This window comes from Lepidochelys kempii, chromosome 11, assembly GCF_965140285.1.
Source record: "Lepidochelys kempii isolate rLepKem1 chromosome 11, rLepKem1.hap1, whole genome shotgun sequence".
NCBI classification, from domain to species: Eukaryota; Metazoa; Chordata; order Testudines; family Cheloniidae; genus Lepidochelys; species Lepidochelys kempii.
In genome coordinates, this window is record NC_136390.1 from 13,024,728 (window position 1) to 13,047,496 (window position 22,769).

At 44.2% G+C, this 22,769-nt stretch overlaps 1 protein-coding gene and 1 long non-coding RNA gene across 11 annotated transcripts in view; one reads left to right on the forward strand and one right to left on the reverse strand.

The window, feature by feature from the left end:
• Positions 1–15,198, reverse strand: part of SLC12A8 (solute carrier family 12 member 8) — a 95,596-nt gene extending 80,398 nt beyond the window's left edge. For 2 of the 10 annotated variants that reach the window (XM_073305181.2, XM_073305172.2), the window contains exons 1-3: positions 14,336–14,850; positions 8,647–8,875; positions 3,908–4,054 (exon numbers count right to left, since the gene is read on the reverse strand). In XM_073305181.2, coding sequence (XP_073161282.1) covers positions 3,908–4,054; positions 8,647–8,766 — 267 coding nt within the window. In that variant the 5' untranslated portion in view covers positions 8,767–8,875; positions 14,336–14,850. Of the gene's footprint in view, positions 1–3,907; positions 4,055–5,092; positions 5,226–8,646; positions 8,876–14,335; positions 14,851–14,917 lie in introns of those variants that run through there. The other 8 variants (XM_073305176.1, XM_073305174.1, XM_073305180.1 and 5 more) reach the window with 8 other exon arrangements.
• The window catches only part of LOC140895465 (uncharacterized), a 28,634-nt gene continuing 20,462 nt past the window's right edge, over positions 14,598–22,769 (forward strand). Inside the window, exon 1 of the long non-coding RNA XR_012154201.2 lies at positions 14,598–14,742. This is a non-coding gene — a long non-coding RNA (uncharacterized LOC140895465). The remainder of the gene's footprint in view (positions 14,743–22,769) is intronic.

Sequence of the window (22,769 nt, forward strand, 5' to 3'; positions counted from 1 at the left end):
AAGGAAAAAAGAGGGTAGGGGGGAAGAAATATTTTGATCGTTACAAATACTGGGTCAGATAAACACAAAACAAAAAACCTTAGCACCCAACAAGTCTGGAAATAAAAGTCTGGATTTTCAAACAGCTCGTTTCTTAGGCCCCTAAATGATCGGATTTTCAAAAGGGTTCGGAACCCAGAAGCTCTGATTGAGATCAAATGCTTCTGAAAATCTAAGCCACTGAGAACTACTACATTGCGAACACCCAAATCAATGAACTACAAAAACCGAAGGAAAGACTGAATGTACAAGAGAAAAAATAAACACATTATAAGTAATTGCTTGCTGGTTGTTATCTGGACTATACACTGTCTCGTGTGATGCAATATCTCAGTCCACACCCATGTGCTCCTCCAGCTTTCCACAGATGATTGGGACAGTCCTGCTTTCAAGCAGTCCTGTTCAGTGGCCTGCAACATGGAAATTGGCTCGCCTTTGGTGGTATCACAAGCGGATTTGTGCAACCTGTGACTTTTCATTTCCTGATCTAGAGCAGAGGTCCACAAACAGCTGTCTTGGCATATGGCGCTGGCTCGTCCTCTCATTCCCAGCTCTAAGCTGCATTAACAGACCTACCTGAAATCCCTTTTCCATGTATCCAACCACTGTAGCTGTGTTATGAGATGGCAAATGGGCGAGCAGGTCATCTGTGTTAGAATCCCAGAACCCTTCGGCCCACAGGCTTACAAGGAAACCCAATTCTTCCCAGAAACATGTAATGCTCTTGCCACCATGTGCCATGGAGCCTTTGGTGACTGCAGCAGGTAAGTCAGCTTGTGTGCCTTGATAGCCATGGAACTAGGCCACACATAGCCCAGGGCCTCCCACCATCTACAGCTTTAAGGGACAGCCTACCTTGTGTGCCTTCAGTTTGAAGCGTGCCACATTTGGTGGGCTATTCTATTCAAGTCAGGATTCCAAAAGTGAAATAGAATTAGAGACCGTTCAGTGCCTTCAGGGAGTCCCGGCATCAAATGCTTCTCCTGTGATCCCTGTTCTCACCGTCTTATGCTTGTTCTTCATGCTGCAGAAATCTCTTTTCCAGGGTCAAGAGTGTCTCTTTATGTTCCCGCTGAACTTCCCCAGCTAGTGTAACTCGCTGATCTCTGAATCTCAGTCACTTCCCCTGAAAACTCATCCAGGACCCAATGCCAATGCAAAGAGGATTGGAAACCTCTCCCTACCCATGCCTCCCCCCCAGCAGTGCCCCATTACTACAGTAAGATTTTGCATAATTTCTCTCCGCTGCTGGCTGCCAACTGCCTCTCTCCATTTCAGTGGCTCTTGTATCTGAGGGCATGCTGGCCTCTGGCACCATTTTGTTTCTTATCAGCAACAGACGGCTGCTGCTTCTATTTTGTGCTGGTCTAAGTCCCAGATCTTTTTGTTGGTGGTGGGTTTTTTTTTTTTTTTTTTAAAGAGAAATGTATCCAGGATGTTGCTATCATTGTGAAATCCTATTTTGATTCAATATCCTGCTGTTTTAGATGTTGATTTTATTGGATCAGTGGAAAATGAAGCCAGGGCTCATAATGAATGCAGCTGCTAGCTGGGTCTACATCACATGAACCCTTATAATCTAGTTTTGTTTTGTTTTTAGAAAAAGGAACAATTGTTTCTTTGCCTCAATTATGTACAGTCAAGTTAAGACAGTACAGAAAACTTGCATTTTTTAAAAAAACACATTGAAATACTTTCAACAGTTTTTTTTTAAATTGGTAGGAGGAGGGATGGTAGTTCTTGCCCAGTGCTTGTGGTAATGGACAGTCCATTTGGATCTACAGAAGAAACAGTCAATAACACAGACCCTAAAAACCAGAATTCATTCTTGCAGTGCTTCATGGGAAAGAATGCCACACCCAGGGATAAGAGTAGAATGCAGAGCGGGAGAGAAAAATGGAACACTGAAGCTTATTTACACGTGCGTGACAGAACATGCTACAGTTGAGAGTAAAAGGCCCAGTGTATCATTAGCATTATTATCTAATACTTCAATGTGGGCCCAAAGATCTGCAGTAAGGATCAGGGTGTCTCTTTACTGGGTGCTGGGCCAGCACAGTATATGAAGACGTGACCCCTGCTGTCTTGAAAATTTTACAATCTAAGGCCCCAATCTTGCAATCAGATCCATGCAAGTGAACACCTGTGCTTGTGTGAAGCCTCATTGACTTTAAGACCTAATACCGTTATTTTCAATCACTCCCCATTTCCCTTTTAAAAATCCTCTATTTGATGTTTTACTTTATTTATTGACTGTGCCACCAGTAACTTTCTATTAAATAGCAAAGTGACGGGTGGAGGGAATATGACAGTGTTGATGAAGGGCTTATAGAAACCTTTCTGACATCTCAGTTGAAATTAACGTGGGAAAGGGAAGTAAATGATGAAAAAACTCACCTATTATGTCTGGCTAATGAGTGTCAGTACAGGGCCCTGGGTAATCCAATTGGGAATGAGGATCTTTCTGATGATGTCACACCTGCGCTGCCAATGGACTATCAGATTTCATGAGGCAAGGATTGGGCCTGGATGATTCGTGGAGAGACCTCCAAGGAAAATCATGGCAGCTGAAGGAAGTTACATTGGTGATTCAGTGGGCGGCACTCAACTTTCTGAGTCAGTAATGAACTAATCCCTTACGTGGAACTAAGGGAGGGGGATTTCTGGACGTACAGTCTTGAATGAAGGCCTGGACCCTTTTGGTCATTGTAGACCCCAGGGCAATTCTCACAAGAGTATTGTTCCCAACAGCCAATGTGGGAACTACACTGGGCCTAGCCAGGGCTGGGAACCTCAGTACCCGTTGAACCAATATGCCAAATTTAGATTATATAATCAGGAAATGAGTTAAAGTAGTTATGCAAGGGAACTGAAGGCACTCAGAACCTGGCAGGACTGGGTTCAATGTGCATGGGTTCAACGTTTCCCCTGCAGATTCAATTGGATACGGTCATATCTACACTTCCTGCTATAAACCCTTGTGAAGTAATGCTATGTGCCTTTGAACAACTGCTTCATTTCCTCCCAGTAGTGGCAACAGGATTCATCGATATCTCCTTATTATGGGCCTGAGTCACCTCTCAGACTGCGTATCTTCGTTGATATTGTTCCAAATATACCCTGGTGCCATGGGAGATCAGAACCTGGCCCTGAATTTCTCTCCCTGTAAAAACACACAGATCCCTACCCTTTCAGAAGAAAGGAACTATATCAAATGCTAGATGTTAAAAGTTTCTTCTTGGACCTTTAAGAACAGCTGGGCTCATGACATTAAGTCCAGGCTTCAGCTCCAACAGTCCCTCAGGAAGCTTTGGTTTTCCTACATGGAAGCTGCAGAGACCAGCACAATTTTCTGAGCCAGGCTGGATCCTGAGCTGCAGTATCAGGCTACTCTTAAAGCCACGACACTGGGATATACACTACCCTTGAGCCAAGCACAGGACTCTCCTGGATATCAAGGAGAATGTTGCACAATCCAGGGCCTTTTATTCAGAACAGCAGGATCTCCATTTAAAACTGCCATGTTAGAAATACGATTGTTTCAGTGCTGCTTGGAGGAGGACAGTGGAGGATGCGTAACCATGGCAATACATTTTACCTGGAAAGTTATATTTGGATACACCATTACACACGGACTTCCCTATAAATTGTCAGGTTTGATTGGCATTTGCAGAACAGCACATTACAGAGAAAACGGCCCCAGCCGCGATGTATTTTTAGACACAGTCATTTACATTTTCAGAAGAGCAAGAAGAAAAACCAAGAGCTTTAACTGATTCACGAAGCACAAAATCAAACGTAATTGTGGTGGGGGAGAGAATAACCTACCACTTAACCCATAATGTTACCCAGTTTGTCCTTCACTCACCACTAGCCATCCAGTCCTCAGAAAAAGAACCACTCCAAAAATGTTGATCATGCAAGAAGTAAAGACACCATCCCAGGTTCCAAAGAGCACTGGCTCCCAGACGAATAGCTGTATCTTCCACCAGGGTTTGGTCTGTGTTTGCGATACCTAGAGAAAAGTAAAACCTTCAGTTACCTCCATGCTGTCGTCTGGCTGATTGCAGAAGTAGCACAGTGGCCTGCCAAGACTCCTACAACAGGGTGCTCTGTGCATGGCTACTACAGCGTCCCTTTACCTGACATTATTATATAATATATAATTATTAATTAATAATTATTATTATATTACCCACAAAGAGCAGTATATCAACGGAAAGAGGAAACCCTGAGAGGTGGGACAGGACCATGAGGGTCCACAGACCCCAGCAATGCCATGAAACTATTGCAGGCTCCACAACGTGGATGCAGAAAGCACCACTATTAGGTTCTTAATCTGCTTTCTCTGTCACATAGAACTCAGTCAAACAAGTAACACCACACTGAAGCATAAAAAAAACAGTCTCTACTGTACAGAAGGCAGGGCCACAACATCTCAATCGATCTGGCACAGGACGCTAGATGTAAAAGCTATACAGTCAGTTTTTTATCAGGCACAAAAAGATACATTACAGGAGATGCCAAATCAGCAGGTTCCCCATTAATGGAGTCATAGTGGAGTGTACTTGGGCTCTCCTCAGGTTCCCACCCCTCAGCTGTTCTTTTTAGGTGACAAATCTGAGGAACTAGCCCAGACTGAGGTATCAATAGAGGCGGTTTCAGAACAAATTGATAGATTAAATAGTAATAAGTCACCAGGACCAGATGGCATAGGCTCAAGAGTTCCAAAGGAATTCAAGTATGAAATTGCAGAGCTACTCACTGTGGTATGTAAACTAATGCTTAAATCAGTCTCTATACCAGAAGACTGACAGATAATGTGATGCCAATTTTTTTTTAAAAGGCTCCAGAGGAGATACTGGCAACTGCAAGCCAGTAAGCCTAACTTGAGGCAAATTGGTTGAAACTATAGCAAAGAACAGAATTATCAGATACACAGATGAACATGATATGTTGGGGAAGACTCAACACAGGCACAGGACCACGACCAAGTAAAGGGAAATCGTGCCTCACTGATCTATTAGAATACTCTGAGGATTTCAACACACACCTGAAGAATGGTGATCCAGTGCATACAGTGCACTTGGTCTTTCAGAAAGCCTTAGACAAAGTCCTCACCAAAGGCTCTTAGGCAAAGTAAGGAGTCATGGGATAAGAGGGAAGGTCCTCTCATGGATCAGTAGCTGGGTAAAAGGCAGGAAACAAAGGGTAGGAATAAATGGTCAGTTTTCACAGTGGAGAGTGGAAATAGCAGGGTCACTCAAGGATCTGTACTGGGACCAGCGCTGTTCAACATATTCATAAATATTCTGAAAAAGGGCATAAAATGGGGAGGTGGCAAGGTTTTCAGATGATACAAAATTCTCAAGATAGTTGAGTCCAAAGATAGTTGAGTCCAAAACAGACTGTGAAGTTACAAACGGATCTCACAAAACTGGGTGACTGGGGAACAAATGGCCGATGAAATTCAGCATTGATAAGAGCAAAGTAATGCATATTGGAAAACAATCCCAACTATACATACAAAATGATGGGGTCAAAATTAGCTGTTACCACTAAAGAGGTCATTGTGGGCAGTTCTCTGAAAACATCTGAACAACAGAAAATAATGCCACTATATAAATTCCTGGTACACCAATAACTTGAATTCTACATGCAGTTCTGCCCCATCTCAAAAATACACATTAGCATTGGAAAAAAGTACAGAGAAGGGCAACAAAAGTGATAAGGCGTATGGAGCAGCCTCCATACGAGGAGAGATTAAAAAGACTAGGTGTGCCCATTTTAGAAAAGAGACAAGAGGGGATATGATAGAGGGCTATAAAATCATGACTGGTGTGGAGAAAGTGAATAAGAAAGTGTTATTTACCTTTTCACATAACACAAGAACCAGGGGTCACCAATGAAATTAATAGGCTGCAGGTTTAAAACAAACAAAAGGCAGTATTTCTTCACACAACGCACAGTCAACCTGTGGAACTCATTGCCAGGGCACTTTATAACTGGGTTCAAAAATATAGAAGTATAACTGGGTTCAAAAAAAGAATTAGATAAGTTCATGGAGGATAGGTCCATCAATGGCTATTAGTCAGGGCTGCAACTCCATGCTCTTGGTGTTCCTAACTCTCCAACTGCTAGAAGCTGGGAGTGAATGACAGGGGATGGATCACTCAATAACTTCCCTGTTCTGTTCATTCCGTCTGAAGCATCTGGCACCAGCCACCCCCAGAAGACAGGATAGTGGGCTAGATGGACCATTGTTGTGCCGCAGTTTGGCCATTCTTATGTGCTCATGACTAAAGGCTGGGAAGTGCTCTGGGTTGACACATCCTGCTTCAGCAAAGGACATGTCCACCACCTTGGAACACTTCTGCTACAGCATATGCAGTTTACATGGTGAGGAGCTGGAGGGTGGGTGGGTGGGGAAGGAATGTAATGCCTGGGCAGAATATGGAGTGATGCTAATTCAGCTTCTGCATAGTTAAGTGTGGCTCTCCTCTGAAAAGTGCCTCTATAGAAAAGGCATCAGAGGGTTCCATGATTATTTTCTTCCAGTGACTATCCAATGTTTCCTGTTTACAAGTTCAAAGATGTTTTTTCTAACGGCCAGCCCTGCAAACTCAGCCTGGGTTTCTGAAAGACAAGGTGGGGTCTTTCTTTCTCATGGTTCAGCACCAGTACTAAAGGTTCCCCAAGCCAAATTAACCCTTCGGTGACACCTATGCAGCCCCAACATTTTCGCTGGATTTGCATACACGTAAGTGGTGGGAACTTAGTAAGCAATTCTGCTGAAGCTTCACAAGAAGAAAAAGAATCCAGCTCACTCACAGTCATAGAGTTTAAGGCCAGAGGGGACCACCAGATCATCTAGTCTGACCTCCTGTATACCACAGGCCACCACCAGCAGCCAGCGCCCGCACACTAAACCCAACAACCAAAATTAGACTGAAGTATTACAGCCCACAGGAGACTAGACTATTATGTGACATCGGCAGAGAATAGGAGGGATAGGGTGCACCAGTGCTCAAGGCCCCCACAATGGCAGGGAATCTACTCTCTCTGCGTTGGCCCTGCAGAGCTAACAGTACAAACTTGTTTTCTGTCATTACTGTAAGCAGATACCTAGCTTAGGCTGTTATTTAAGTGAATGTTACTGGCTGGTTAGCTCTCTTGACAAATAAGGGCACTTATTTGGGCGCCTAAATGTGCACTTAGAAGCCTAACATTAGGTTTTGGAAACCTCAGCCAAGGCCCGTACAGTCATAATGGAAGACTAGTATTAAGCATGGGTTTGCTTCCTGGCATGCTGTATCTTCAGGCATATACAGCATAACCACTATCAGCTCCATGATATAGACTCATGCTGAACTGCAGATAACAGAATAACTTTAACACTAAAATGTTCATTTTTAACAGTTTCAGGTGTGTAAAATGCTTTAACCCACTCTCAAGTACAATACACAGCATTCCAGGGTACAGAGTAACTGGGTCCTACATAGGAAAGCCATCAAGTGAGCAAATTTATCTGGATTTTTTTTTTTTTACAGGAATGGGAAATAAACAACATTTAAAAGATTTTACTAATGATTCTGTTATTGCTATTTGTTGGTGATTCGGTAAGTGGTGCTGTTCTCTCTGACATGGTTACAGAACCAGGCCCCCCGTATGACGGCAAGGGTTCCTACATCATTAGAGATGCGGTCTTTCAGATGAGATGCAAAACTAAAGTCTCGACAACATGCAATCATCAAGGCACTTTTCTGTGTGAGCTAGTTAACCCCGGTATCCTAGCCAAATTCTCAGTCAGGTACCTCAGTTGTCCAAGCTGTTTCAACGAGACTCAGTTCATCCTCCTTCAAATTATGGACCATCATGGGTGGTGGTAGAATCTTTTAAAAAAAATGGCCTACAGGCAACCAGACAGCAGCAATTTTCCAAATGTTACCAGAGCTGCCCTCGGAAAGAGCCGTCTGAGACGGATTCCCCAAGGAAGGGTTCTGTGCTGTACTGCGAACCATTCACCACACACAGTTGTGCTCTAAGCAGAAGTTTGCAGTGGCTCTGCTGCATGGCCTCAGAGGCAGGGAGTAGGGCCCCGGTCCATTCCTTCAGCTTTTTTAAAACAAAAAACACAAAACCATCCCCTTTTGGTACCAGCATGACTAGAACCTCATAGCGGACAAAGCCAAGAGTTAGAGTTTGGGGAAGGTGACTCTACCCTATACCGCTCTCTGGAAAAGACAGGCCCTTCCTTGCCTGACATCCAGACAAGATGTTCATCCAAGGAGTTTCATAGAGCTTTCTTGGACCAGATGCTGCAGAGGCTACTTTTGACTGGAGGAAACGTAAGACCTTGAGAAAGGGTGACCATCATGCAACTCTGATGGATCTCACTAGTGTAATAAGGTATCCATCATGTTCAAGGCCTAAGGAGGAATGAAAACCTTTCTTACTGGAACACATGTGATTTTGACATAACCTGATTAATTGCAGATATTTGTTATGTCAGTCTGTTCACCTGCCAGTTCACGATGACATCACAAGGGGCTGAAGATGGAACACAAGAGATCAGTGGCTTGGGGAGAAGGGGCCTTTTCAACATACCTGTTGTGCTTCCTCATGGAACAGCTCTTGCACATGCGTGTCACTTCTCAGGCCAGCGGCGCTATTCAGCACAAACATTTTATCTTTTATGTTAGAGCTGTATATCCAACGTGCAGTCATAATGCCAATCACAAGTCTGGGGGGCAGAGTAGGTGGTCAGCTATTCTCCCCAGACAAATTCCTGTAACACTGGGATCTCCACAGACGAGGATTCATGGTTTTGTTACTCCTAGTCAGAAGGGATGGGGAAGAAAAAGAAAGACCAACCTATTGTAATTTTCTAATTCTGCAGAAGACAAAGAAGCCCAAATCTGCCATTTAAGCAGCACCATCCTTTCAAACCATACCCTTATAACGACACCAGCATGTGAAATATAGGAGCTGCCTCTAATAAGGCATCTTGATAGAGCATGTTTAGTATGAAGACAAGAAAACAAATTCCTGACCCTGGGGAAAAATTAGTGGACCCACTGGCAGCCAAGCTCCCCTCACCCTCCATCCCACCTCCTCCTTCTCCCCGGAACGCGCCACGTCCCTGCTCCTCCGCCTACCTCCCAGCACTACCCGCCTGGCCGCTGCCAAACAGCTGTTTGGCAGCATCAGCACGCTCCAGGAGGCACGGGGGAGAAGCGGGGATGCGGTAAGCTCAGGGGAGGAGGCGGGGAAGAGGCAGGGCCGGGGCAGGGATTTGGGGAAGGAGTTGGAATAGGGGCAGGGACTTTGGGGAAGGGGTTGTAATGGTGGAGGGACAGGGGTGGGAAGGAGTGGGTCAGGGGTGGGGCCTCTTGGAAGGGGTTGAGTGGGGGTGGGGCCAGGCAAAGAGCAGGGGTCGAGCACCCAGGGGAAAGAGGGGAAGTTGGTGCCTATGATTTGTACCATACCTCAAGGCAAGGTATGCCAGGCGTGTCACAGAACAGATAGCTTGACAGGTCCCTGCCCCAAACAGCTTACAATCAAAACAGAAGTGTGCACTAACAGATGAGAGTTAGGAGCAGAGGATGGGAAGGGACTACCTGGGTCATCGAGTCCAGTCCCTGGCTATCACAGGCAACCCTGTCATATAATCCCATTCAGAAACATATCAAGCTCCATCTTAAAACTAGTTAGTGTTCTTACCCACACTACTTCAACTGGCAAACTATTCCAGAACCTCACTCCTCTGATGCTTAGAAATCTAATTTCCAACCTAAATTTATTCATGATCAGTTTATACCCATTCATTCTTGTGCAACATTGTCCTTTATCTTAGATAGCTCTTCCCTTTCCCCAGTGTTTATCCCCTGATGTATTTATAGAGACCAATCTCAGCTGGGGCAAAGGACTTAACAACAGCATAAGGATTGAACGATGATGTTTAGCGTATATTCTGATAGTTATTAAATTTGACAATGGGAACTTTTTTGTTCCTTTGGGTTTCTAACATCACTATTAATTACACTTCATGGTAATGGGACTTAACAAATACACACACAAAGAATCAATCATCATTATAAAATCCATGTTTACTTATTTGTATTTGAGTAGTGCCTAGAGACCCCAACTGAGATCGGCAATCCACTGCGCTAGGCGCTGTACAAACACATAGGGAGAGACAGTTTCTGTCCCCAGGAACATACAGTCTAAACAGAGAAAGGACGATTATTGTCCTCAGCTTGCAGGAACAGTGGGACAGAGAAATTAAGGGAATTGCCCAAGGTCACATACAACATCGGGAGGCGAGCTGGGACTTAAATCCAGATCGCTCATGTCCCGGCCCCACAAGGGCCTTACCCACAAGACCATCCTTCCTTAACCAGCCTTCCTTTCTAATTCTGCCTTTGCCTTAAAACATAACATTGCGAGCACACTAGTATAGAAACGACGTCTGTGTTCCCCAGTAGTTGCACTGATGATCCTCCTTTGTAGCATTTCTGCTGTGCCTGGTACATTGGACAGCACAGGAGGTGTTTCTTTACCCTGTGCATTTGTCCTCTTAAGCAGCAGTGAAGCAGTTAAGAGTTCATTGATTCCCTGCTGCTCATTCCCTGCTTTGAAGCAAAAAAGAAAGAAAAAAAGATCCTTGACAATATCACAATCGGCTGCTGTTTTAGGGCGGTTGGGGCTTCAAGCAGGGAAGCAGCAGCAGGAGCAGATGAACCCTTAAGTTACAAAGATTGTGTTTTTATGCAAATAGCCCCAATGATGAAACTAGAGGGAGGAGAATACAGGACATGCAGGCTTTTAGATAAAATATTTTTCAAAGCGTTCCACAAGGCATCAGACTGCTCTTTAATGGGAAGAGATTTTATTTAGTAAAGGTTCCACTGTGATCACCAAAATTCATTTAATTTATGGAAGATACACCTGGAAGTAAAAATTGAGCATCGCTGTCCTTGTTCATTTTACAGTGTTCATTTCTAAGACCCATGCGCTTGTTGGACACACATAGATAAAGCGTTCCTAGCAGCAAAAGTACATTTGCAAGAGTACATTTTCAGCAAGTTTGGAATATCAAGAAGTAATCATTCATTTACCATATCTTCCACAGGCAAATGTAAAGATCTTTTACATAGTAAGGCCCCAGTCATGAAATTTATCACTTGCAGGTGAACTGTGCTATAGGTTTCAGGACTGGGGTGCAACCTTGCCAGGATATTTTGCCCTCCTACTTTTTAAATCCTCCAACAGACTTGCTTCCTTCTTCTAGTCACTCTGGTCTCTGCAAATCCCTGCTCTCTTTTCTACTCCCCAATCCCTCTGCTTGTCTATTACTAACTTCTCTCGCTCCCTGCACACAGTCTCACCCCTGTTGGTCTGAGTGCTTTCTCCTCTGCAACTACTGCTGTATTCAACAGCCTCTCTAATTTTTCTCCCTTTCCTATAACTTAATTCTACAATGATTTGTACACATACATAAATCACAAATATTTGCATTTATTTAGCATTGCAAAGCAATTTGGGATACTGTTTTATGTAGGACACTGTGCAAGATACATAAATGAAAGGAAAATAAATATTTTGCTCTGATTTTGCAAAGACTTACACACGCTTAACTTTGTACAATGTGAGTCATCCCACTGAAGTCGACAGAATTTCTTACAGTATGTAAGATAAATAAACACACTTCTTTGCGAGATCAGGGTCTGAGATTGTAGTCTTTGGGGCAGGGACCTTCTTCTTGTTATGTGTGTGTATATAGGTGCCTAGCTCAATAATACCACCACAAAATATCCACCTAGGTTAGAACATAAGAATGGCAATACTGGTTCAGACCAATGGTCTATCTACCCCAGTATCCTGTCTTCCAGCAGTGGCCAATGCCAGATGCTTCAAAGAGAATGAATAGGACAATCATCAAGTGACCCATCTCCTGTCATTTAGTCTCAGTATCTGGCAGCCAGAGGCTTTGAGACACCCAGAGCATGGGGCTGCATCCCTGACCATTTTAACTAATAGCCACTGATTGATAAATTCTTGGACAATAGATCTAATTCTTTTTTTAATCTAGTTATAGTTTTGACCTTCACAACATCCTCTGGCAATGAGTTCCACAGGTTGACTGCATACTGTGTGAAGAAATACTTCTTTTTGTTTCTTTTAAACCTGCTGCCTATTAATTTCATTGGGTGACCCCTGGTTCTATCTAGCATTTGCCACACCATGGCTGAAGCATGTTAGGCTACATACACCATTCAAAAATTAGTCAGCTAGAATAATAATTCCTTTCCCCAAATATAAAATTAGGGCCTAATTCAAATCTTGATTGATAGTCACTTCCCCAGCACTAAATAAATCAGTGAAATGTAACCAATGACCACGTATCTGTTTCCCCATGGCTTTCATGGCTAAGAGCAAAACAAGAGCTTTTGGGGAAATATGTCCATTGCAATTTTAAGGAAAAATAATTATGTAGGATTGATTTTTTGTTTGCTTTTATGGTGATAAGTAATTTGGAAGTGGAGATACTTTCATATTTAATTATAAAGGCTTATTCTGGAAGATGAAAATTACAGGCTTTAGTGTGCATTCTGCAACTCAAACTGCCTTTGTACCTTTTCAAAGGTTTCAGAGTAGCAGCCGTGTTAGTCGGTATCCGCAAAAAGAAAAGGAGGACTGTGGCACCTTAGAGACTAACACATTTATTTGAGTCTCTAAGGTGCCACAAGTCCTCCTTTTCTTTTTACCTTTTCAAACTAAGACTATTTCATTAATAGTCACATTAAAGAAGCTTCTCAGCCAAAATCACTACTCTAAGCTACTCAACAGATGGCTGATTTTAAAGAAAAGAGGTTAATATATTTCCAACCGCAATTGTGTGTGGTCCAATGACCTCTGAAGGGGCTCCCTTCCTGTTACAGGAGTTACTTTCAAGGCTTGTTTTGTGACAGGACCCAACAGCCTAGAGTACTTTGTTTTCAATAAATCCCCTAAACCCTCATCATGGTCAAGTTTTTAAAAACACTTAATTTTGGGGACACCAAGGAAAAATGAATTAAAGATAAATCAAATGGCAGTCAGCACAATAAACTTAAATAGCACACTCAGGAACGTGTGAATATATACAAATACAACAATGCTCTCCAGGTAATGTAATATCCAAGCTAATTTTGTCACTCTTCTATATTTTGAAAACAATAGTAACAGAGTATTACATATTAAGGACAAACCTTTACTCACTCTTGTAGTATATCAATTTTACAGCCTGACCTGTCTTACTTCTATTTAAAGTTGTTTATAAGGTCCCCACCACCTTAGGTAACTAAACACTGTTACACTTATGCTGTAAATGACCACCTATAATGACAAAACAAGAACAAATCCCACTGGAAGGATTTATATAATAAAATAAATCACAGAAGTAAATGACATTTGCCACCATTGCATTGTTCACTCTGGCTGTATGTCCTCTCTCTTTCTCTGACACCCTGTCTGTCCTATTATACCAGGGGTTCTCAAACTGGGGATCAGGACCACTCAGGGGGTTGCGAGGTTATTACATGGGGGGGTCGTGAGCTGCCAGCCTCCACCCCAAACCCTGCTTTGCCCCCAGCATTTATAATGGTGTTAAATATATAAAATAGTGTTTTTAATGTATAATGGGGGGGTTGCACTCAGAGGCTTGTTATGTGAAAGGGGTCACCAGTACAAAGGTTTCAGAACCACTGATTTAGACTATAAGAGCCTGTCTCTCACTCTGTTTATACAGAGGCCAGCACAACAGGTCTCATCTGCCCTTAGGCACTACTATCATGAATATTACGGTATAAATAAAACACTGAAGTGAACGAAAACATTCTTGATGAGAGAGCTCTCACCTCTTTGACAACCTACAGAAAATACAGCCACCCACCTCTTATCCCTAACTGTTCTTTTTATTGTTTTTGAATCACAAAAAAAAGATGTCCAAGGAAGCTCACAGACGGGACAGCTCTTCCTTCCACGATTTACCAGCATACAGACTAGATCTCGGTAGCCTCTTTGAAGAAAGAAAAGGAGGACTTGTGGCACCTTAGAGACTAACCAATTTATCTGAGCATGAGCTTTCCTGAGCTTCAGCTCACTTCATCGGATGCATTCAGTGGAAGTGAAAGCTCATGCTCAAATAAATTGGTTAGTCTCTAAGGTGCCACAAGTCCTCCTTATCTCTTCGCGAATACAGACTCTGAAACCTGTCTTTGAAGAAAGTCGCTTAACCAGCCACAAACATCACCTTGCACCGCTCACAAGCCTGCTCGGGGGCCCTGAAGTGCACGTTCTCCGAAGCTGGGCTCGCCGGTCATTTCATCCCCGAGCCGTGCTGGGCAGGTGCGTGCGCCGGGCAGGTTGAGGTGGAACTTCCGAGCTGACGAGTCCTGGAAAGGAGCAGGAAGGAGGGCGAGCCCTGCCCACCTTCAAGCTGGGAGCCGCAGTTTCCTGGATCCGGGAGGCACCTGCAGCGCCCTGCCCCCGCCTTGATCTGCTTGTGAAGATCCTGCACCTGAGTCTCCCTTTCCTCTCCTGCCTGTCATTCTTCCCCCCCCCCTGCCTGCTTTGCCCTCGGAGGGGGGCAGGTAGCAGCAGCCGGGCCCCTGGTTCTCTGCTCAGTCAGGGGCAGTTTCCGAGCAGCCCGTTTACAGGGTGAGTGAAAAGAAACCAGAAGTTGTTTGCCCTGGAAGCAGCAACCCCCTGCACGGCAGCCCCCGGTGCTCGCTCCGCGCCTGGGGTCCAGCCCACACCGCCCCGTCCCGCCCCCAGCCCGTTAGCCGGCCCTGGGTTCACATACCCCCACGCAGCAGCGGCTGGCTCTGCTCACCTGGGCCCCCTGGCTGGGGCAGGGTTCACTCCCCACTCCCCCTGACTCTGGCTGGGGGCCTCCCCCAGGCTCGCCTTACCCTGGGGTGGGGCTGCGCCTCCCCTCTGCCCCGGCCGGGCCGGGCGGTGCGTTCTGCGGCGATCCGGGACCGGGGAGGCGAGCCTCCAGCCAGCACTGCCCTGCCCGCGCTCTCCTGGGCCGGGCACTCAGTGCCACGTGGGCCTGGGCCTGGCCCTGCTGGGGCTGCGGCGGCGGGACGTGGGGGTGGCCTCTCCCCAGGCAGGGACGCTCCCTGCTCCTTTGCACGGGAGCCGGAGAGCGCAACCCTAGAGCCTCCTCTCGCCGTCCAGCCGCAGTCACCCTCCGTGCCCCCGACCACAGCTAAAGGCCAGCACCCCCTTCCCCAGCATGGGGCTGGTTGTTGCTCCCGTGCTGTGCTAGGCAGCCTAAAGGGGACACAGACAACAGGGCTTCCCCAAAGAGGTCACTTGCCTCCAGAAAGCAGGATGGGGGGCAACCCCAACAGCTGGATGGCCCTTATTATTGATTTAGACTTACACACATCCAGCTAACCCACCTCTAGCTACCAAATACGGCCCTGAACCTGCCACCACTTCCTGAGGTCCGCAGGCTCTCTGCCCTGACTCAGGGGAACAAGGGCTAGGGCTTTGTCTTTCTTAGTGCTGATATTGGCATTCCCAGACTGGAAATACTCCAGCTCTCGCTCACACCAGTAAATCCAGAGTAACTCCATTACAAGGGTGTTTGATTCAGAGCTGAGAGCAGAATTAGATCCCTAGGGGGCAAATCCTAGCCCCATTGCAGTGAATGGGAAAACTCCCACTAACCTCAGGAGGGCCGCAATTTCACCCATAGTGTGTGGAGACTGGAGGTGGATGAGGCCTGTTTGGTATTTGGCCCCTCCCTAACCCTGTTTGTGCAGCATTGTGTCCTGCAATATATTTTCTATTAGTCCTAGTAAGAGACCACACTTGTTGGTTGCATCCAAAGGGAGCAGCACACGTAACAGGAGCCTTGTATAATTTTGTCTGTTACAAATACATGCAGTCAGAAGGGAGGGAATGCGACAGGTTATATATGCAAACAGAGAATGAGTCCCATTATCTGAGATAATAGGCACAACATCCTGCTTGGCAAGCCTGTTCGTTTATTCTTTATTGACACTCAGGGAACATTATTTTTTCCCCTTAAGGGCGGAGGACAATGAGGCACATAAACAGTCAAATAAGGATGCTAGGCAGCAGCATCCTGTGTTTCACGGAAAACATGAAACCGATCATCATTTCCTTATTTCTTATTCATAATGGAGGCTTTTGATTTATTTGAAAGACCTAGGACTTTGTGAAAAGAAATTCTCACACACCCAAATTCAGCCTGATGGAGCACAGTGGGCATAAATGCCCACTGTGCTCCATCAGGCTGAACTTGGGTATGTGCATAAGGCAAGGGCATTTCATAATAGCTCTTCCTAAATAGCTCCCGCTGTGGCACACTAAGGGGTTGTCTATGCTGGAAATTTGCAAAGCAGATTAAAAAAAAGAAAAGGAGTACTTGTGGCACCTTAGAGACTAACACATTTATTTGAGCATAAGCTTTCGTGAGCTACAGCTCACTTTATCAGATTAAGGCACTCTTATTCTGGAATTCCCTTCTGTCCTATTCAGGTTCTGAGGTCCTGCCCATCATCAGTATCTGAGCACCTTCCCATGGTGCATTAAGCAATGTGACTACACTTCTGTAGTCTGTTCTCTCATCCTCTCCCTCGGGGGACAAGTGTACGCTGTGGAATGCCGTATTTTGGTAGGGGTTTAGAATTTGTTATGTATTTATGCTGGAGAAGGCAAGGTCAAATAAATTTGCCTTGCACTTGGAGCAGAAGATGAAGTTTGATATGGTCCTCAGTTCCTAAGGCTTCATGCCACAGTCTCAGATCAACACCAGATAAAGTTCTGTCTCCCCCAGAGACGAGCTTTAACCTTTTTGTAGAGAGTTACATTGGGCCAAAGGCACTTAGTTGTTGCCCAGGATCTTCATCTCACACCTTTATTCAAACTTTAAGAAATCCTGCCCCCAAGCTCCTTGAAGACTGGGACTGAGACTTTGAACTGGAGTTGAAATTCTATGAGAAGCTAGTGCAGAGAGCAGAGGACAAATCTGATGCATTGGCAAAAGCGTGTGCTGCGGAGGGGGCACTCTGCAGAGTTCTGGATTAGGTGGAGTTTCCTAAGCGCTGAAGTTTTTGTCCCCACGTATATTGCATTGCAAGTAACGAAGGTATGAATAACTGAGGCCAGATCTTCATCTGCCAGGATGGGACAGTCTTCTAGCCAACCACAGATGTTAAAGTATTACTCATGGATGCTGCTATGTGAGAGCTTAACATCAGTGAGGAATCCAATTGTAGGTGGGTATGTTTAATCAAAGGAGACTGAACCGTCACTGCAAACACAGACTCAGAGACATTACGAACATAAGGGACTCTTGCGATGGTCTAATCTGACCTCCTGCATGTTGCAGGCCACAGAACCTCAGTCATCCCTGTAATAGACCCCTATCCTCAGGCTGACTTACTGATGTCCCCAAATCTTAATTTAAAGTCTTCAAGTTACAGAGAATCCACCATTTACTCTAGTTCAAACCAGCATGTGACCTATGCCCCACACTGCAGAGGAAGAGGGAAAAAACCTAAGGGGTCTCTGTCAATTTGACCAGGGGGAAAATTCCTTCCAAACCCAAAATATTGCAATCAGTTAGACCCTGAGCAGGTGGGCAAGATCCGCCAGCCAGACACCTGGGAAAGAATTTTCTGCAGTCAACTCAGGGCCCTCTCCGTCCAGTGTTCCACCTCCAGGTGTTGTAGATGTTTCCTAATAGCAGTTGCAGATCAGCCATATGCCATTGTAGGCAATTTCATCATCACATCTCAATCATAAACTTACCAAGCTCAGTCTTGAAACAAATTAGGTTTTTTGCCCCCACTACTCACCTTAGAAGGCTATTCCAGAACTTCACTCCTTTGATGATTAGAACACTTCATGTAATTTCAAGCCTAAACTTATTGATGACCAGTTTATACCCATTTGTACTTGTGCAAACATTGGCCCTTAACTTAAATAACTCCTTTCCCTCTGTGGTGTTTATCCTTCTGATGTATTTATAGAGAGCAATCATCTCTGTCCACATCCTTCCTTTTGTTAAGCTAAATAAGCCAAGCTCCTTAAGTCTCCTCTCATAAGATAGGTTCTCTATTTCTCTAACCATCCTAGTAGTTCTTTCGCTGCACCTATTCCAGCTTGCATTAATCTTTCTTAAACATGGGAGACTAGAATTGCACACAGTAGTGCAGATGAGGTCTCACCAGTGCTTGTATAATCGTAATAACACTTCCCTATCTCTACTGGAAATGCATCACCTGATGCATTCTAACAGGTTTCAGAGTAGCAGCCGTGTTAGTCTGTATCTCCAGAAAGAACAGGAGTCCTTGTGGCACCTTAAAGACTAACACATTTATTTGAACATAAGCTTTCGTGAGCTACAGCTCACTTCATCGGATGTATGCAGTGGAAAATACAGTAGGGGGGTTTTATATACACAGAGAACATGAAACAATGGATGTTATCATACACACTGTAACGAGAGTGATCAGGTAAGGTGAGCTATTACCAGCAGGAGAGGAAAAAAACCTTTTGTAGTGATAATCAAGGTGGGCCATTTCCAGCAGTTGACAAGAGCATGTAATTACACAAAGTAAAACTATCCCCATCCCCCCCCCCCCCCCCCCCCCCGTTTCTCACACCTTCTTGTCAACTGCTGGAAATGGCCCAACTTGATCATCACTACAAAAGGTTTTTTTTCCCTCTCCTGCTGGTAATAGCTCACCTTACCGGATCACTCTCGTTACAGTGTGTATGGTAACACCCATTGTTTCATGTTCTCTGTGTATATAAAATCCCCCTACTGTATTTTCAATTGCATGCATCCGATGAAGTGAGCTGTAGCTCACGAAAGCTTATGCTCAAATAAATTTGTTAGTCTCTAAGGTGCCACAAGGACTCCACAAGTACTCCTGTTCTTGATGCATCCTAGGATTCCATTAGCCTTTTTATGGCCTGCATCACATTGGCTATTCATACTCATCCTGTGATCAACCAATAAACCCAGGTCTTTCTTCTCCTCTGTCACTTCCACCTTATACATCCCCAGTTTATAGCAAAAATTCTTGTTGTTAGCCCCTAAGTGTATGACCTTGCACTATTAAATTTCATTCCATTTCTATTACCCCCATTTTCTAGGTCATCCAAATCTTCTTGTATGATACTCTAATCCTCCTTCCTATTTGCAATACCTCCTAATTAGGTAAAGTCATTTTACTGCTAGTATTGCCTACCTGACTATTACAGTCAGTGATATTGGTATTATCTTTCCTCTTGTTGTCCATTCTCCTATTCTCTGTTGTTCCTTTTCCCATTGCTATCTCTTTTGCTTGATTTTCCTCCTGCTCAAAATTAGAATCAGGTGAGGAGATTACTGTCCAACTGTCTCCCCCACACTGCTAGCTTAAAGCTCTTTTAATTAGCTGTGCCAACTACCAACCCAAAAGTCTATTTTCCTCCCTACTCAGGTGGAGTCCATTCCGAGAAAACAATACTCTGTCCATGAATGCCTCCCAGTGGTTAACCATTCCAAAGCCCTCCTTTTAGTACCACCTCCTGGACCATCTATTGATCATCATACTCTTGTCTTGCCTTCCCTTTCCTCCTCTAGGGACAGATAGAATCCCACTGAAGATCATCTGAGCCTCCTTACTTCAAGTGGCTTCTCCAGCCTGGCGTAGTCTGGCTTGATAGCAAGAACCTATCAGTATCATTTATTCCCATTTGAAGGAAAATCAATGGACTCTTTCCTGCTCCCAGTAGATCCTTTTCAGTCTCAGGTCCACATCCTGTATCTTAGCTCTCAGCAGACAGCACACCCTTCTGTTCTGCAGATCAGCTCTGGTGACAGACCTGTCTGCTGTTCTTAGTAGGGAGTCCCCAATCATGTAGACCTGTCTCTTCCTGGTGCTGGTGCAATTATTCAGTCTTCCTTCCTTCTGTTCTTTCTGGCTGCAATCTTCTTGTCTTCTCTTCTCACTTGTAGTCTTCTGCAAATAATCCTCTATCCTCCTGGCTGTCTCCATTGTCTCTTCCCACATTGTTGTAGGACTAGCCACTCTTTTCTTCTTCCTTGCTCTTTAATCTGCCCACCAGCATTACTTCTGTCTTGCTCGGGTTTTGCTTCAACCAGTGGCTCATTATCCATGAGCTGATCTCATCCAGGCCCTGGGCAATCTTGTTAATGGTATGGTCGTACATGGTGAAGAATAGGTAGAGCTGTGTGTTATCTGCATATTATTGATCCTTCAGTCCATGTTGTCTGACCAGTTCACCTAGTGGTTGCATGTAAATGTTGAAGAGGACTGGAGAATTGATCCTTGTGGGACTCCACAAATCCGGGGGTAAGTGGGGGAGGGGCAGTTTTCCCTTATTGTTTGTTGAGTGTGTTCCTTCAGGACACTTTACCCTAGACTCCTGCCACTCTTTCAGGTGAGGCAGCATTATCTCATGGTAAATAATGCCAAATGCTGCAGAGAGGTCCAGGAGGATTTGAATGGATGTCTGCCCTTTATCCATTAACTGGAGGAGTTCATCCAGCAATGACACAAAAGCAGTTTCAGCTCCATGTCCTGGCCTGAACCTAGATTGTGCTGGGTCTAGAATATTATCTTAAATTAGGTGATCTTGTAGTTGGCCTTTGCTTACCTTCTCTATGAGCTTGCTCAGGAATGGGAGGTTTCACACTGGGCAGTAATTGGCTAGAACCAATGTATCTAGGGTGGGTTTCTTTAGTGTTGGTCAGACTATTGAGTGTTTGAAGGAGGAAGGGATGATTCTGTCACTGAATAAAGTGTTGGCTACTTCAGTTGGGGAAATATTCTGGAATAGCTAAAGCATTTTAAAGTTGCACCCTACCTTATTTTGAAAATAACTTCCCCATGTAAACATCCTAAAATTGTTCTCTCAGAGACAGGAAGTGAACTGGGGTCAGAATGGTGCAATTAGGTGGAGCACAAACTCAAATGTGGTGGGTAGAAAGCTGCTCCCTGAAGGATAGGGAGGTCTAACTCAGACCTGCTGTCTAGAACAATAAATATGTATGAAAAACATCATCGACTTTTAAAAACCCACGTCCTGAGGATGTAAATCTCTAAAGATCTCTCCTTTCACCTGCCCACCCTTCCACCATCCTCCCTTCAAAGACCTATGTGTTCATTACAACTAGAAGAAAACAGATTCTCTAATCATAGAATATCAGAGTTGGAAGAGACCTCAGGAGATCATCTAGTCCAACCCCCTGCTCAAAGCAGGACCAATCCCCAATTTTTTTTTATTTTTATTTTTTGCCCCAGATCCCTAAATGGCCCCCTCAAGGATTGAACTCACAACCCTGGGTTTAGCCAATGCTCAAACCACTGAGCTATCCCTCCCTCCAGGTTTCACTTACACCAGTGCAAAACACCATTTAATTTTGTGATGTAAAATTGATGTAAACTAGAAAAATCAAGACAGCTGATTTTAGTGATTTGCGTTGGGATTCAGTGTGGATGGGGAGGAAGGTTTGTGTGCACAATTGTACTTTGAGCAAGAAGTTAAGGATAGGTTTTCAAAAGCGTTAAAAAATGACCTAAATATGCTCCTACTTAAGTCAATGGGAGTTTTACCATCATCTTCACTGGGAGCAGTTGGGTTAACACTGGGTATTTTTGAAAATCCCACCCTAGCATTTAAGTGCAACCATATGTGTTCCTGATGAGTGTTAAATTTCATTTACCTTTAAAAATGTTTAGCCCTTTAGTAAAAGGGTCCAGACTGATATGCCACAGTTATTTTTGTAAGTCTACTCAATAAATCATTCCCAAATGTATTTAAATATTTTTGAGAGAACAGTGAAAATGAGAAGTGGTAAGCAATATACTACAGAACACGCTCTAAAATTACATATGGTGTGGTGTGGTATAAATAAATTCTCTCTCTCTCCAACCTGTAAAGCGAAGCTCCTTAGTTCAGCTGTGTGGGGGGAAATATAATTAATACATTAAAACATTTCTAAAAATGTCCTAAAATATCTTTGTTATACATAAGAACAATATGAACTTGAAGTTTGATATCTTGAGTGGTTTCAGGGTCCCTATGGAAAGCCAGGAATCTCCCCTTTCCAATAATACAGAACTCCCATTTCAAGGTTATGAGATAACAGTCCTAGCAGGACTGAATATTGTTCCTCTTAGACTTTAAAATAGAAATATCTCCTTTCTCCATAAAATCATACTATGCCAGCCATTTGAAACTGCTCAGAGGATTGGAATGTGGAGGCAGATTAATGGGCAGAGTCGATGAAGCGATAAAAAGATGATCTACAACGAGAGCAAGCAAGCAGGCCGAGAACAAATTCTGGGGGCCAAGAAGTGTAGCAGATCAGACAGCAGAAAGCAGATTCTTGAGGTGCGAAAGATAGTAGCAGACAGGTTAGTCAACAAGAAGGAAGTGAGCCATATTTAAAATGGCTACCAACTTGAGTGATCATCATTTAACTAAACAGAGACTGGGAGCACTATAAGTGGAGGAAAATGTGAAAAATATTCTTACTTACAGGCATATTAATAAGGACCGTCACAAGGTTCACCTTCTGCACCACATGCAAAGCCCTTTGACCAGTCTTCTCTAACACGCACAGCAATGTGCATATTTTAAAAACAACCTCAAAAGAAAACACTCCACTACACACACAATTC